General features: G+C 42.5%; 1 protein-coding gene across 3 annotated transcripts in view; it reads left to right on the top strand.

Moving 5' to 3' along the window:
* The window catches only part of LOC116973398 (exostosin-1-like), a 333,037-nt gene that overhangs the window by 294,027 nt on the left and 23,541 nt on the right, over positions 1-15,469 (top strand). For all 3 annotated transcript variants that reach the window (XM_033021408.1, XM_033021407.1, XM_033021409.1), the window contains exon 11: positions 12,320-12,491. In XM_033021408.1, coding sequence (XP_032877299.1) covers positions 12,320-12,491 — 172 coding nt within the window. The remainder of the gene's footprint in view (positions 1-12,319; positions 12,492-15,469) is intronic.

Below are 15,469 nucleotides of genomic sequence, written 5' to 3'. Positions count from 1 at the left end.
AATTAGCTAATTTCTCTTTCATTCCAAGAATCCTATTTATTTTAAGGCATTATATGTGATACTTTAGCAAATGACAACTTGAATCAATGTTTTTACAGTATAATCAATATTCAGAATAATGTAGTCATAGAACTAGTCAGCATGGAAACAGGCCTTTTGGCCCAACACATCCATGCAACCAAATTGCTTAACCGAGCTAGTCCCACTTGCCTGTGTCTAGTCCATATCCCACTTGTCTGTGTCCAGCCCATATCCCTGCAACCTTTCTTGTTCATGTAGCTATTCAAGTGTCTTTTGAATATCTTAATTGTATTCATTTCTGCCACTTCCTCTGCCAGATTGTTCCATGGTACACGTCACCTTCTGTCTGAGACCCTCAAGTCCCTGTTATATCTTTCCCTTCTTACTTTATACCCATGGCCTCTAATTTTAGACTTATCTGGCCTGGGTAAAAGGACTGTGACTGTTCACCTTACATATGCCCCTCCTGACTTTATACATTTCTTCCTCAGCTTACTACAGAGAAAAAAGATCCAGCCCATTCAGCCTCTCTTTATAACACAAACCTTCTAGACATGAAGATTTATTCATCATAAATCTTCTTTGTACCCTTTCCAGTTTAATTACATCCTTCTTACAGCAGGGTGAGCATGACTCTTCACAGTACTCCAAATGCGGCCTTACCAATGTCTATTCTCTCCTTAACAAGGAGCTTTAAGTGCATTTTCACAGTTATAAAATACTGTAAAGATCAAAACTGCCCAGCAGTTTGTAAACATTAATCGACTATCAGATTATCATCCATATCCACGAAGCACTCGACCCCCCCCCCCCCCCCCCCCCACACCTCCCGCGATGACCTGCAGTCGACTTGGGTAGAACCCTCGACTGCCATGGCCTGGACCGTTGCAAGGCTATCTTGGCCCGGCTCAGAAGCAGACCGACAGGGAAATCCTCCTCTCCCCTCCACCTTCGTCTGCCCCCCCACCACGGACTGGGTGACCAACGATTAGGAGTTTGGGCCTGAAATGCAGCCAAAACTTGAGAAGTAACCCCTTCAGATACCCAAACAGGGGTTGCAACCTCTCACACTCCATTTTCACATGGAACACGGTCTCTTCCATACTATAGAAATGACAGGCAGCTGGCAAGTCCGTGAACCAACTTAAATAAGTATTACACAACACTGCTCTGTGCAACACGTATAGAGATACCTCCACTGGGGACCTTACCAATGGCATGTACAGTGGTGCTGTGTTGGAGCTTCTTTCCTTTATCGCTGAGTTTTTCCCTGGTTACCCTCTTGTTTTTAATGTGCGCGGAAAAGGCCTTCAGATGTTCTTTAATCAGGCCTGAAGCGACTTTTCATGGCCCCTTTTGGCCCTTGTATTCACCCATTTAAGTTATTTTCTAATCTGCATTTCACTTAGGTTCTTACCTACTTAATCCCAGTGTTCCATGTAGCCTTTCCTCATGATTGGGGCAATACTGCACAAGTTACACAGCTGCACAGGGCAGCACAGTGGCGCAGAGGTGGAGTTGCTGCCTTATAGCACCAGAGATCCGGGCTTGATCCGGACCACTACCGGTGATGTCTGTATGGAGTTATCCCTATGACTGTGTGGATTTTCTCTGGATGCTCTAATTTCCTCTCACTCTCCAAAGACCTACAGGCTTCAGTAACAATTGTAAATTGTACCTAGTGTGTAGGATAGTGCTAGTGTATGGGGTAATTGCTGGTTGGCAAGGACTCTCAGCCGAAGTGCCTGTTTCTGCACTGTATCTCTAAAGTAAAGTAAAGAAAGAATTAGAAGTTGCCAAACAAGAAATACAAATGAATCAGCTGCAATTATTGCAGAAGGAAATCCACTGAAGGAAATCCATATTAGGCAGGAAATGGTGTTGGGTTGACTGGTGGGACTGAAGGCTGATCAATCCACAGGGCCTGATGGTCTGCATCCCAGGGTACTTAAGGAAGTGGCTCTAGAAATCGTGGATGCATTGGTGATGATTTTCCAATGTTCTATAGACTCAGGATCAGTTCCTGTGGGTTGGAGGGTAGCTAATGTTATCCCACTTTTTAAGAAAGGCGGGAGAGAGGAAACAGGGAATTATAGACCAGTTAGCCTGAAATCGGTGGTGGGGAAGATGCTATAGTCAATTATAAAAGATGAAATAGCGGCACATTTGGATAGCAGTAACAGGATCGGTCCGAGTCAGCATGGATTTACGAAGGGGAAATCATGCTTGACTAATCTTCTCGATGTTTGAGGATTTAACTAGGAAACATTTGAGGATGTAACTAGGAAAATGGACAAGGTTGAGCCAGTGAACTTTCAGAAAGTATTTGATAAGGTCCCACATAGGAGATTAATGGGCAAAATTAGGGCACATGGTATTGGGGGTAGAGTGCTGACATGGATAGAAAATTGGTTGGCAGACAGGAAACAAAGATTAGGGATTAACGAGTCCCTTTCAGAATAATAATAATAATAATGGATGGGATTTATATAGCGCCTTTCTAATACTCAAGGCGCTTTACATCGCATTATTCATTCACTCCTCAGTCACACTCGGTGGTGGTAAGCTACTTCTGTAGCCACAGCTGCCCTGGGGCAGACTGACGGAAGTGTGGCTGCCAATCTGCGCCTACGGCCCCTCCGACAACCACCAGTCACTCACACACATTCACACACAGGCAAAGGTGGGTGAAGTGTCTTGCCCAAGGACACAACGACAGTATGCACTCCAAGCAGGATTCGAACCGGCTACCTTCCGGTTGCCAGCCGAACACTTAGCCCATTGTGCCATCTGTCGTCCCATGTTAGAATGGCAGGCAGTCACTAGTGGGGTACCGCAAGGCTCGGTGCTGGGACCTCAGCTATTTACAATATACATCAATAATTTGGATGAAGGGATTCAAAGTAACATTAGCTAATTTACAGATGACACAAAACTGGGTGGCAGTGTGAACTGTGAGGAGGATGCTATGAGAATGCAGGGTGACTTGGAGGGTGGGGGAGCGGGCAGATGCATGGCAGATGAAGTTTAATGTGGATAAATGTGAGGTTATCCACTTTGGTATCAAAAACAGGAAAGCAGATTACTATCTAAATGGCGTCAAGTTGGGAAAAGGGGAAGTACAACGGGATCTGGAGGTCCTTGTTCATCAGTCTATGAAAGTAAGCATGCAGGTATAGCAGGCAGTAAAGAAAGCGAATGGCATGCTGGCCTTTATAACAAGAGGTCGAGTATAGGAGCAAAGAGGTCCTTCTGCAGTTATACAGGGCCCTAGTGAGACCACACCTGGAGTATTGTGTGCAGTTTTGGTCCCCTAATTTGAGGAAGGACATTCTTGCTATTGAGGGAGTGCAGCGTAGGTTTACAAGGTTAATTCCCGGGATGGCGGGACTGTCATATGCTGAGAGCATGGAGTGGCTGGGCTTGTACACTCTGGAGTTTAGAAGGATGAGGGGGATCTTATTGAAACATATAAGATTGTTAAGGGTTTGGACATGCTAGAGGCAGTAAACATGTTCCCGATGTTGGGGGAATCCAGAACCAGGAGCCACAGTTTAAGAATAAGGGGTAGGCCATTTAGAACGGAGACGAGGAAACACTTTTTCTCACAGAGAGTTGTGAGTCTGTGGAATTCTCTGCCCCAGAGGGTGGTGGAGGCCGGATCTCTGGATACTTTCAAGAGAGAGCTTGATAGGGCACTTAAAGATAGAGGAGTCAGGGGATATAGGGAGAAGGCAGGAACGGGGTACTGATTGGGGATGATCAGTCATGATCACATTGAATGGCGGTGCTGGCTCGAAGGGCCGAATGGCCTACTCCTGCACCTATTGTCTATTGTCTAAAACTAGGCGTAAAACAAAAAGGGACCCTCTCCAACGCCAACACAACCTTCCTCAGATATGGGGCCCAAAACTGCTCATGATACTCTATACGCAATCTGACCAGTGCCTTATACAGCCTCAGTCAGCATTACATCCCTGTTATAATATTCTAGTCCTTTCAAAATAAATGTCATCATTGCATTTGCTTTCCTTAAGGGCCTGTCCCACTAACGCGACTTTTCAGCGACTGTCTTTGATGTTCAAACTCGAGGGCACTCTCCTGAAAAACACTCGAGCTGGATCGACCGTCAGCGATGAAACCGCGAGCCGGATAGATCGTCTGCGCACACACACGCACATGCACACACACAAACTCATCGCAAAGGCGGAGGCCAGGGAAAGCGGGGGAGCGCTGTCTGAAATTTACACCCGCGATGGCACAGTAACGGTAAGTCCTTTAGAGAGCGCGGAGAGGGGTGGGAAGAGGGGGGGAGAAAGTGGGGGGGGGGGGGAGAAGGAGTGGAGACACTTTTACGAAGCTAGATAACTTTTAATAAAGTTTAGCATGCATTTAACATTACCGGTCGGTTTACATACCTTTTTTTTCTCATCGAGCTTTACCTTCAAATACCTTCGATTAGCTTTGATTGCCTTCGATTACCTACGATAGCATTACAACCTACTATGACGTACCTCAACTAAACCTATGAGTAAAAAAATCGATATTTTCCATGGCGACCTTACTCGCGGGCATTTTTCAGCATGTTGAAAAAAACGCCACGACCTAGCTGAGGCCTCGAGTACGCGGGGACTACTCTCGAGCATTGCTTTTACCACATTCATTGCCAGATGATCTATTTTATTTAAATGGAAAGACTCCAACCCTCTGACTACATTCCATTGGTACTCTGAAACTATATCATTTTTAAATTTAGAAAAAATCAGGAGTAACATTGTTGAACCCTTGGTTAAATTTGATATGACTTGGGGAAAATGTATTCAACACATTCACACAACATAAATTGCTCCCTCTGTTCTAAAAGTTATTTTACCTTTATATGGTGGAAGGGACTTGACGACAGACTTAAATTGTTGAAATTCTCAGCAGATTCTGTTTTGCTTTTGTTTTCTTTAGGGGGGTTTTGTTTCTTCCTTTTTCCCTTTTCTTTTTTTTTAAATCTTTGTGGGGTTTTTTCTACATATATAAGTTCACTTTTAAACATTTAACTATATTTACATAGAGACCGGGAGGTCTAAATTCAATGTGTATTTTGACACTGGACTCATATTTAGGTTAAACCTGTTATTAATGTAATCCTGATCCCTATGTATCAATATCATTGTTATGTTTATCATTATTCTTTTTGCTTTTTTGGGGGGGAAAATCTAATAAAATGATTTTAAAAGAAAGAAAGAAAAAGAGTTACAAAGACCTCCTAGGACCTTGTGTCGACCATACTGCGAGTACGAGAATTAGGTCGTCGCAGTGGGACAGGCCCTTTACTACCGATTCAACTTGCAAATTAACCGTTTGGGAATCAGCCACCTGCACTCCCAATATCCTTTACATGTCCAATTTCTGAATCCTCTCCCCATTTAGAAAATAGACTACGCCTTTATATCTACTACCAAAATGCATGACTGCACACTTTACTACGCTACACTGTATTTCATCTGCCACTTCTTCGCCCAAACTCCCAATCTGTCCAACTTCTTCTGCAGTCCCTGCTTTCTCTACACTACTTGCCCCTCCTATCTTTGTATCATCTGCAAATTTAACCACAAAGCCTTCAATTCCCTCATCCAAATCATTGATATGCAACATGAAGAATAGCGGCCCTAACACCGACCCCTACGGAACACCACTAGTCACTGGCAGCCAACCAGAAAAAGCCCCTTTATTCCCACTCTTTGCCACTGCCGTTCAACCAACCTTCTATCCCAACTGGTATTTTCCCTCTAATACCATGGGCTTCCCTCTAACAACATCTTCTTTAGCAGCCTCACGTGCAGCACCTTGTCAAAAGCCTTCTGAAAATCCAGGTAAACATCCACTGACAGTCTATCCTGCTACTTCCTCAAAGAATTCCAACAGATTTGTCATGCAAGATCTCCCCTTCACAAAACCATGCTGACTTTGGCTTATTTTACTATGAGTTTCTACATACTCAGAAACTGCATCCTTTATAATCTATCTATATTTAAAATTGTGTGTGTGTGTGTGTGCATTTCTGCCTGTCTTGTGGTTGCCAGCCTGTGGGTGTCAGCCTTTGATTCGTTGCTACGCCAACACCAGACCCACAAACGCCCAGATTTTTTCCATTTCGGTAGAGATTTCACTTTTCATTCCAAGTATCCACTCCTCATTAAATTTCGTTGTGTTTATGTACACATTTTTAATAAAATCCTTCTTCCCCCCCCCCCACTCACTCATTTTGTCGCCTCCTGCTGGCCAGCGACCATAACGGCTGCTGGCGCCCGCCTCTCGCCTCAAAGACGCCATTTAAAAACAGCCGCACTGCTGAGTGCTCGAATCTTCAGTTGGAGGACCACGTCTCCCATGGGGGCTACGTGTAGGGAACGGCTGCGTTGGGGGAGCAGACCCAACGGGTCTGCACTTGGTCTAGTATACTCTAAAATCTTACGAACTACTGAAGTCAGGCTAACTGGCCTACGGTATCCCCTCTTTTCAGTCGTTCCAGTCGTCTAGGACCATTCCCGACTAGTGATTCTTGAATGATCACCACTAAATGCCTCCACAATCTCTAAAGCTACATCTTTCATAAGTAGATAGTCACATATTGGCCCAACTAATTTTGCCCTCTGCCGAGTCTAGGTTCCTGTGCCCCCACCCCCATAATTGAATGGTTAAATCATCCAAGTTCTGTTGGTTTTATTTTTGAGAGTTGGGGAATGGTGGAATGATTACTCTTGAGGGAATAGTTGATTTACGTATGTATTTAATTATATCTTTTTGCTGGATCCTAACAGTAGTTCTACTCTTGTACTTAACACAATTAATGGCTAAATGGGCTTTCCATCAGCGAAACCATAAACCAAAGGAGAGATGATTTAATATTTTAATTTAGAAGAGTTACAATAGCTCAACACTATTTCTCCATAGATTTTGAAAAAGCTCTTATGCTTTATTATGTCCATAGTGAGGGCAAAAATAACAGCAATAATTTGAACCTTCAGATGAAAATCCGAATATCATAAACTGGCTGACCATGAATCCAATTACACCATGACATGTGGTTTCATTTTAGGAAGACGTTACTTAATTGGTAGTGTTGAATTGCTTAGTACTCAAAAGAAATTTAGTTGTGACACAGTAGATCCAACAAACAGTAGTATGGGAAGTGTCACAACTATTGATTTTTCATTCAGAGTACCCCACAATCATTTCCCAGCATTGTAATGTTTGAAATGTTGAACTGAATGTGATGCTAGTTTGCTGCTTCCGAGCTCCAATATTGCAGGAAATATGTATTTGTTGTGAAGCAGAAGGCAGCACTTGAGTTTCTGGTATAATTTATTTGATTTCATTTTTCTCTTTGATAAGAAATATTTCTATCAGGTGAAATAATTTTAGGTCTATAAAACTCCAGCAATGCTATATAGTTTTAGGCTAAAATTACATTTTAGATTACATAGTTAGGTTCTAATCTGGAATTGCAAATCATTACCTCTTTGAGCATGTAAAGGTTGTTACCAACTGTATCAACCTACAATTACCAATGTATTCTCATGATAGCCATCAATAATATAATAATCCATTAGATTGGAAGCTATCAGGGGCATTTTCCATCATTGTGTGATGCTTGAAATCCCTATTTATTCTATATCTACAGTTTTTCTCAATTTCACTGAAATAAGCTATAATTTGAATGATTTTGTTAAATTATTGAACTTTCTTAATAGATATTTCTCTTGCATTCATTTTTGTTTCAGCAGTGCAATTTCACGGCTGGGTGACAGCATGCATATAAACCAAAAGTGGCTCAATATTGCTTTCAACGGATTAAGACAAGTACCAGTAAAAATATGTCGAGATAATTTTATGATAAGTAGAATGCGATAAATTAAGAGCTGCTGTATCATCAGCACTGATCAGTGGAAATCTTGTTGGATCTCAATTATGTATGCTTCAAAGGATCATATTCAAATTAATGGAACATTATTATATCAAAATTTGCAACTAGAAGCATTACCATGTGTATTCACGTCAAGAAAGAGACTGAGAAGTATTAGAGAATAGCATATACACAAATTAAAAGATTGTAAGTTGCAGAATAAAGAAATGTTTGTCTCTTACTGTCTTTTATAATACAGAAACTGGGCAATGCAACATTACTAATTGTGGTGTCACAAACCAAATCAAATCCTAATGATGAAACAAGGATGAAACAAGTCCATAATCTCCAATTCCACATCTCAGTCATTTTGTTATGTTACATTGCCTTTCACCAGCTTGACATAACTAGTTAAGAATAGAAGCATTTGATTAAAAAACATAAAAAATCATGCATTTAGTGGATAATTTCAGAGCTGTATAAAAAGTAGAGATTAATTTGTAACAAAACAAAATGCTGTAAATGGTAAATATCTGAAATTAAAATAGAAAATGCAGGAAAAATTCTGAGTGGATTAGACAATGCCGATGGTAAAAGAAACAATATAGATAATCAGATATTTTTGCAAACCTGGAACTGTTATAGTCGTAACTGGTTTTAATCGAACAGAAAAGGAAAAATGGGAAGAAAGAATAGAACAAATATGAAAGTATGGAGACCAAAAATGATTACATGATAAAAGAGATGATGCATGGTAAAAGATGATGCAGAAGTAATGGGAAAAGTGAAGAACAAATATATCAAGGATCTAAATTATTACCATGATCAGTAAAAATGGGAGCCCTGGCTGTGACCAGAAAATGTCAAAGCCACCATTGAATCCCAAATGCTATGAAGTTGCCATGAGGCGATGTTTGCAAATGTATCATACAAATGTAGATCATTCTGTCATTGTCAATCAAAACATTTTACAGGTAGCATCTCTGAAGAATATGGATAGGTGGCGATTTGGGTCAGGACCTTCGTTCGTGTTGTTCGTAGGTTTGTTACCTAAAATGGAGAATTCAATATTCATACCCATCGGTTGTAAGTTACCCAAGTGGAATATGTGGTGCTGTTCTTAAAGCTTATGACCTCACAGTGGCAACAGAGGAATCCCAGGGCAGAAAAGTCAGTATGGGAAGGGGACTTAAAATGGTTAGCAACCCGGTGATCTAGCAACCCATGGCAGACTGAGTACAAAGTTCGGTGAAAAGATCATCAAGTCAACGTTTGGTATCACCGATGTAAATGCAGCCACATTGGGAACACTGAATCCATAGATGGGGTTAGAAGAAGTGTGTGAACCTCTGTATCACCTGTAAGAGTTGCTGAGGTCCCTGAATGGATGTCAAGGAGGAATTAAATGAACAGGTGTTAGATCTCATGAAGTTGCAGGAGAAAGTGGCTAGAGAGGAAGTGGAGAACGAAGAGTAAACTAAGGAGTTGCAGAGGGAGCAATCTATGCAGAAAGCGGAAAAGAACGGGGATGGGAAGATGCGACTGATGGTGGGATCACATTGACGGTGGCGGAAATGTCAAAGAATAATGTGTTGAATTTGGACGCTTGTGGGGTGAAAGGCAAGGACCAGGAGAATTGGTCTGAGGGGAGGGGGAGTGAGAGCTGAACTACGGGATACAGAGGACCCTCAGATCAATATTACAGTTAATTGTTCTGTAAAAGCTGAAACTCAGTTCAATGGTTCAATGGTCCTTTATTGTCACGTGTACCAAGGAACAGTAAAATTACCTATGGAACCATGGCTAGCACGTTTTTGAGAAGGTGGCAAGAAGCCAGTTTATTTCGTCCTCGCAGTCTGTGTGGCAAAAGTATTCTTGCTACAGTTTAACCAGTAATGAGAAATCATTGTTGCATCTGTAAGTAAATCCAGTGAATGAGTTGGACGGAACATGCTTCGAACTGGTAGTTGGTGCTTTTCCTATGCATCTGTTGCTCTTGTACTTCCAAATGATAGAGATCGCAGGTTTATTGAAGATGCTGGAGAGTTTTTGTCGGGCATCGTCTGGATGGTTTCTGCAGCCACGATGTGGAAGTGGTGAAGAAAGTGAATGCTTCAGGAGCCAAGCAGGTTCATTTAAACAGAGAGTTTGTGAGTTCGAGTTTCCTCAGAGGTATTAAGATTCAAGTTCATATTCTATCACATTCATCATTTTCCATTTAAATAACAGAGGCAGTCAGGGATCACAGGATCCACATCCTGTTCAGTAAGCAAAAGTATTTATATGGCTGGTCTGGTTTAAGCTTCTTGTCAGATTAATTACAGAGTATTTTATTGATATGAATATTCCCCAAATCATATAGTTTGCATGCCATATTTGTAGATTGGCTATTTCATACTAGCTTACGCTAGTTAGAAACGAATAGCAACTCGAAGATGTGATGACTGCAGACCCTTGCTGTATGTAGATTTAATAAATATGTGTTGTATCTTGATGTTGAAAGATTTGTGCAAGGAAATGAAGACAATGCAATAATAACATCCCTAGTTCTGATCTTGGAGGAAAGTTCATGAGTACTCAAGAAGCAGATGAGATAACTGTCATAAAAGAACTCTATTTAGATACAGTGCCCTCCATAATGTTTGGGACAAAGACCCATCATTTATTTATTTGCCTCTGTACTCCACAACTTGAGATTTGTAATAGAAAAAAATCACATGTGGTTAAAGTGCACATTGTCAGATTTCATTAAAGGGTATTTTTATACATTTTGGTTTCACCATGTAGAAATTACAGCTGCGTTTATACATAGGCACCCCCCACCCCCACCCCCAATATCAAGGCACCATAATGTTTGGGACACATGGCTTCACAGGTGTTTGTAATTGCTCAGATGTGTTTAAAAGCCTCCTTAATGCAGGTATAAGAGAGCTCTCAGCACCTAGTTTTCCTCCACCTTTGGAAACTTTTATTGCTGTTTATCATCATAAGGACCAAAGTTGTGCCAATGAAATTCAAAGAAGCCACTATGAGACTTAGAAACAAGAATAAAACTGTTAGAGACATCAGCCAAACAGGCTTACTAAAATCAACTGCATTTTTAATCGAGGAATCAATAGACAATAGACAATAGAATCGTTGGGACTAATCTCTTAATGCCTGAAATGAGGGAGAGTGTAGCATTATTAAAGCACAGATTACATGAAGGATACAATTGGACAAATGTTTAGGAGACTAAAGGGCCTGTCCCACTTAGGCGACTTTTTAGGCGAGTGCAGGAGACTCTGCGCTCGCCAAAAATTGGTCGCCATGGAGAAAATCGATACTTTTGTAGTCGTAGGTGCAGTTGTAGTGGGGTCACCATGTAGTTGTAGATGGTCGATGTAGTCATTGGTAGTTTTAGTTCATCGCCTTTGCCGACCGAGCATTTTTATTGGCTCATTGGCGGAAAAAGCACGAGTTTTCAGAACCAAGGAGAAACGACCGGTAATGTTAAATGCCCGCCGAACTTCACAGCTGTGTATCTCTGGCTTATTAAAAGTTGTCTGGCTTCATAAAAGTATCTCCACTCCTTCTCCTCCCTTCTCCACCCCCCCCCCCCCTCCCCTCCCCTCTTTTAAAGGACTTACCGTACACTGTGCTTACCGTCTTAACCCTCCTGTTCATCGCGGTGTATGTCTGTATCACCTTGGCTTTGCACCATGTGAACTTCAGATAGCGCTCCCCCCCGCTTTCCCTGGCCCCCGTCTTTGCGATGTGTTTGTTTGTGTGTGTGTGCTCCACTATGACAGTTGCGTTCCATTTCCCGGTTTTTCAGGCCAGAGTGCCGCAAACGTTACACTCGCCGGCAGTCTACTGAAATATCGCCTAAGTGGGACAGCCCCTTTAAAGATAATCTCATCAAAAGAACATTACTTCAAGTACAATAGGAGAGAATTAAACATTAACACAAAATAAAAGCAGCCTATGTTTAAAATCTGAAGTAGAATATTTATTTATCCTTTCTCTCTTTTGTTGTGTGACTGAGATGAAGATTTGACTGAAAAAAAAGAAAAGTAAAGCTTGTTGAAACTTTACTGAATACTCTAAAATTGGGTTGCAAGTCCTTGTGCATTTCATCTTTAATATGTTTCTGCTAGCTAATTTGAAAATCATGCTTAAATAATATGAATATAATTTTTACACAAAGGTACTTTGTTTTGAATTTCAATTGGCTAGCATGAACTTGGGTTTTTTTTTCTTAAAATGCAGCCTTTACAATTCTTCAGTTTAATAAAAAGTATTCCAATATAAGGAGGAAATGGTATACTAGTATATTATACTACTATTTGATTATATTGTGTGTACGAGAACGTTATTTGAGTGATAGATGTGTCTCACAATTTTTTCTTTTGATTCTAGATACTATCACTACTTATACAGCTATTATTTGCCAGCCAGTCTTCACAACATGATAGATCAGATGTCCAACTGTGAAGATATCCTCATGAATTTTCTGGTTTCGGCTATCACTAAACTTCCTCCAATTAAAGTCACACAGAAAAAGCAGTATAAGGAAACAATGATGCAGCAGGTAAGCGTAATATGATGATCAAATATATAATATATTTTTATTTATCTTTAAATTAAAACATTGATGTACTGCTGCATAAAGCAGATGGCAACTTAGAAAACAACATAATTCTTAAGGATAGTCCAGAATGAAGGACTGTGTTTCAAGAAAACTGAAAAAGGGTTGAACTCATATTTATTATGTTGAACCTCAGATTATTTTAAGTGATTAGGAATTACTTTGTTCCATGAAAACTGAAGCTCAGTGACTTATGGAACCTCATGGTCTCAAAGAGATGCTTTCGAACCTGAATTTGTGATGTTTTAAGCCATTTAGAATGTTAGCCATAAACAATAGAATACAAGAAAGTGTAGTGTTTAGCAAATGTTGACTCACTCAATTATAAAATGGAAAATTAATTGATTGATTAAAAAAAAAAGTATTTCTGGTGCAATATGTCCCAATATTTATTTTGTGGCACATTTCCCGACAGTGCCTAACAGCTATGGTTGGAAAGCTACTTGAGAGTATTCTGAAGGATAAGATCTACATGCATTTAGATCGGATGTCGGCAACCTTGATCTGCATAGGGGCCAGGACGCATGTCTGTGAGTGGATGGCAGGCCACATCTATCACGTGTCCACATGGATCACGCCCTCACCCCGCCCCGGATGTCAGGCATCAAATCGCGTGTTCACAGAAGGTGCGCGGCCATGCCCGCGGCTTTGCTCCGTGCCCTCGGCCGCACTCGGCGGGCCGGATGATTACAGGAAAATAAATCCGCCTGCGGGTCGGATGATTTTGGGTTACGGGCCGCTGTCAGCCCGGGGGCCGTAGGTTGCCGACCCCTGATATAGATGGACAAGGGTCGGTTAGGGATAGTCAGCGTATGTTTGTACGTGGGAGGTACACAAAATTGCTGGAGGAACTCAGCGGGTGCAGCAGCATCTATGGAGCGAAGGAAATAGGCGACGTTTCGGGCCGAAACCCTTCTTCAGACTGATGGGGGGTGGGGAAAGAAAGAAGGAAAAAGGGGAGGAGGAGGAGCCCGAGGGCGGGCGGATGGGAGGGTGGGAGGAGACAGCTAGAGGGTGAAGGAAGGGGAGGGGACAGCACAGGCTAGCCAAATTGGGGGAATTCGATGTTGATGCCATAAGGGCGCAAGGACCCCAGACGGAATATGAGGTGCTGTTCCTCCAATTTCCGCTGTGGCTCACTCTGGCAATGGAGGAGACCCAGGACAGAGAGGTCGGATTGGGAATGGGAGGGGGAGTTGAAGTGCTGAGCCACCGGGAGGTCATGTAGGTTAAGGCGGACTGAGCGGAGGTGTTCGGCGAAACGGTCGCCCAACCTACGCTTGGTCTCACCGATGTAAATTAGCTGACATCTAGAGCAGCGGATGCAGTAGATGAGGTTGGAGGAGATGCAGGTGAACCTTTGTCGCACCTGGAACGACTGCTTGGGACCTTGAATGGAGTCGAGGGGGGAGGTGAAGGGACAGGTGTTGCATTTCTTGCGGTTGCAACGGAAAGTGCCCGGGGAGGGGGTGGTGCGGGAGGGAAGGGAAGAATTGACGAGGGAGTTGCGGAGGGAGCGGTCTTTGCGGAAGGCAGACATGGGGGGAGATGGGAAGATGTGGCGAGTGGTGGGGTCACGTTGGAGGTGGCGGAAATGGCGGAGGATTATGTGTTGTATTTGCCGGCTGGTGGGGTGAAAGGTGAGGACCAGAGGGACTCTGCCCTTGTTGCGTGTGCGGGGATGGGGAGAGAGAGCAGTGTTGCGGGGTATGGATGAGACCCTGGTGTGAGCCTCATCTATGGTGGCGGAGGGGAATCCCCGTTCCCTGAAGAACGAGGACATTTCCGATGCCCTGGTATGAAATGTCTCATCCTGGGAACAGATGCGGCGTAGGCGGAGGAATTGGGAGTAAGGGATGGAGTCTTTACAGGGGGCAGGGTGGGAAGACGTGTAGTCCAGATAGCCATGTGAGTCAGTGGGTTTATAATGTATGTCGGTCAGGAGTCTGTCCCCTGCGATGGAGATGGTGAGGTCAAGGAATGGTAGGGAAGTGTCGGAAATTGTACGTGGGAGGTCATGTCTCACAAATCTGAGTTTTTTGAAGACGTGGCCAAAAAGGTCGATGAGGGCAGAGTTGTAGATGTTGTATATGGACTTCAGCAAAGCATTTGACAAGATTCCACATGGTAAGCTGCTCTGGAAGGGTAGATAAAGGAAAGATAGCTGAATGGATAGAAAATTGGCTGCATAGAAGGAAGCAGATGGCGATGGTGGAAGGTTGCTTTTTGGATTGGAGGCCTGTGACTATTGGTGTGCCTCGAGGTTTGGTGTTGGGCACATTTCTGTTTGTCATCTATATCAATGATTTGGATGAAAACGTATATGGCACAGTTGACAAATTTGGAGATGACACAAAAGTGGGTGGTATTGTTGATAATGAAAATGGTTGTCAAAAATTGCAGCAGAATCTTGATCTGTTGGGCAGGTGGGCTGGGAAATGGCTAATGGAATTTAATACAGAGAAATATGGAGTGTTGCATTTTGGGAAGTCTAACCAGGGCAGGATCTGCACCGTAAATTGGAGGGATCTGGGAATTTTTGTAGGGATCTAGGAGTGCAGGTAAAAAGTTCCTTGAAAGTGGCATCACAGGTATACAGGGTGGTTAAAATTGGCCTTCTTCAGTCAGAGTATAGAGTAGAGAAGTTGGGAGATCATATAAGATATTGGTGAGGCCACATTTAGATTATTGTATTCAGTTTTGGTCACAATGTTATAGGAAAGATGTAGTCAAACAGGAAAGGGTGCAGAGAAGATTTACGAACATGTTGCCAGGACTCGAGGGCCTGAGCTACAGAGAGAGGTTGAGCAGGCTGGGACTCTATTCCTTAGAGCACAGGAGGATGAGGGGTAATCTTATAGAGATATACAAAATCATGAGAAAAATAGATCAGGTAAACACGCAGTCTTTTGCCCAGAGCA

This window comes from Amblyraja radiata, chromosome 5 (genome assembly GCF_010909765.2).
Source record: "Amblyraja radiata isolate CabotCenter1 chromosome 5, sAmbRad1.1.pri, whole genome shotgun sequence".
In the NCBI taxonomy this organism is placed as follows: Eukaryota; Metazoa; Chordata; class Chondrichthyes; order Rajiformes; family Rajidae; genus Amblyraja; species Amblyraja radiata.
This window is presented reverse-complemented; position numbering and strand designations above follow the sequence as displayed.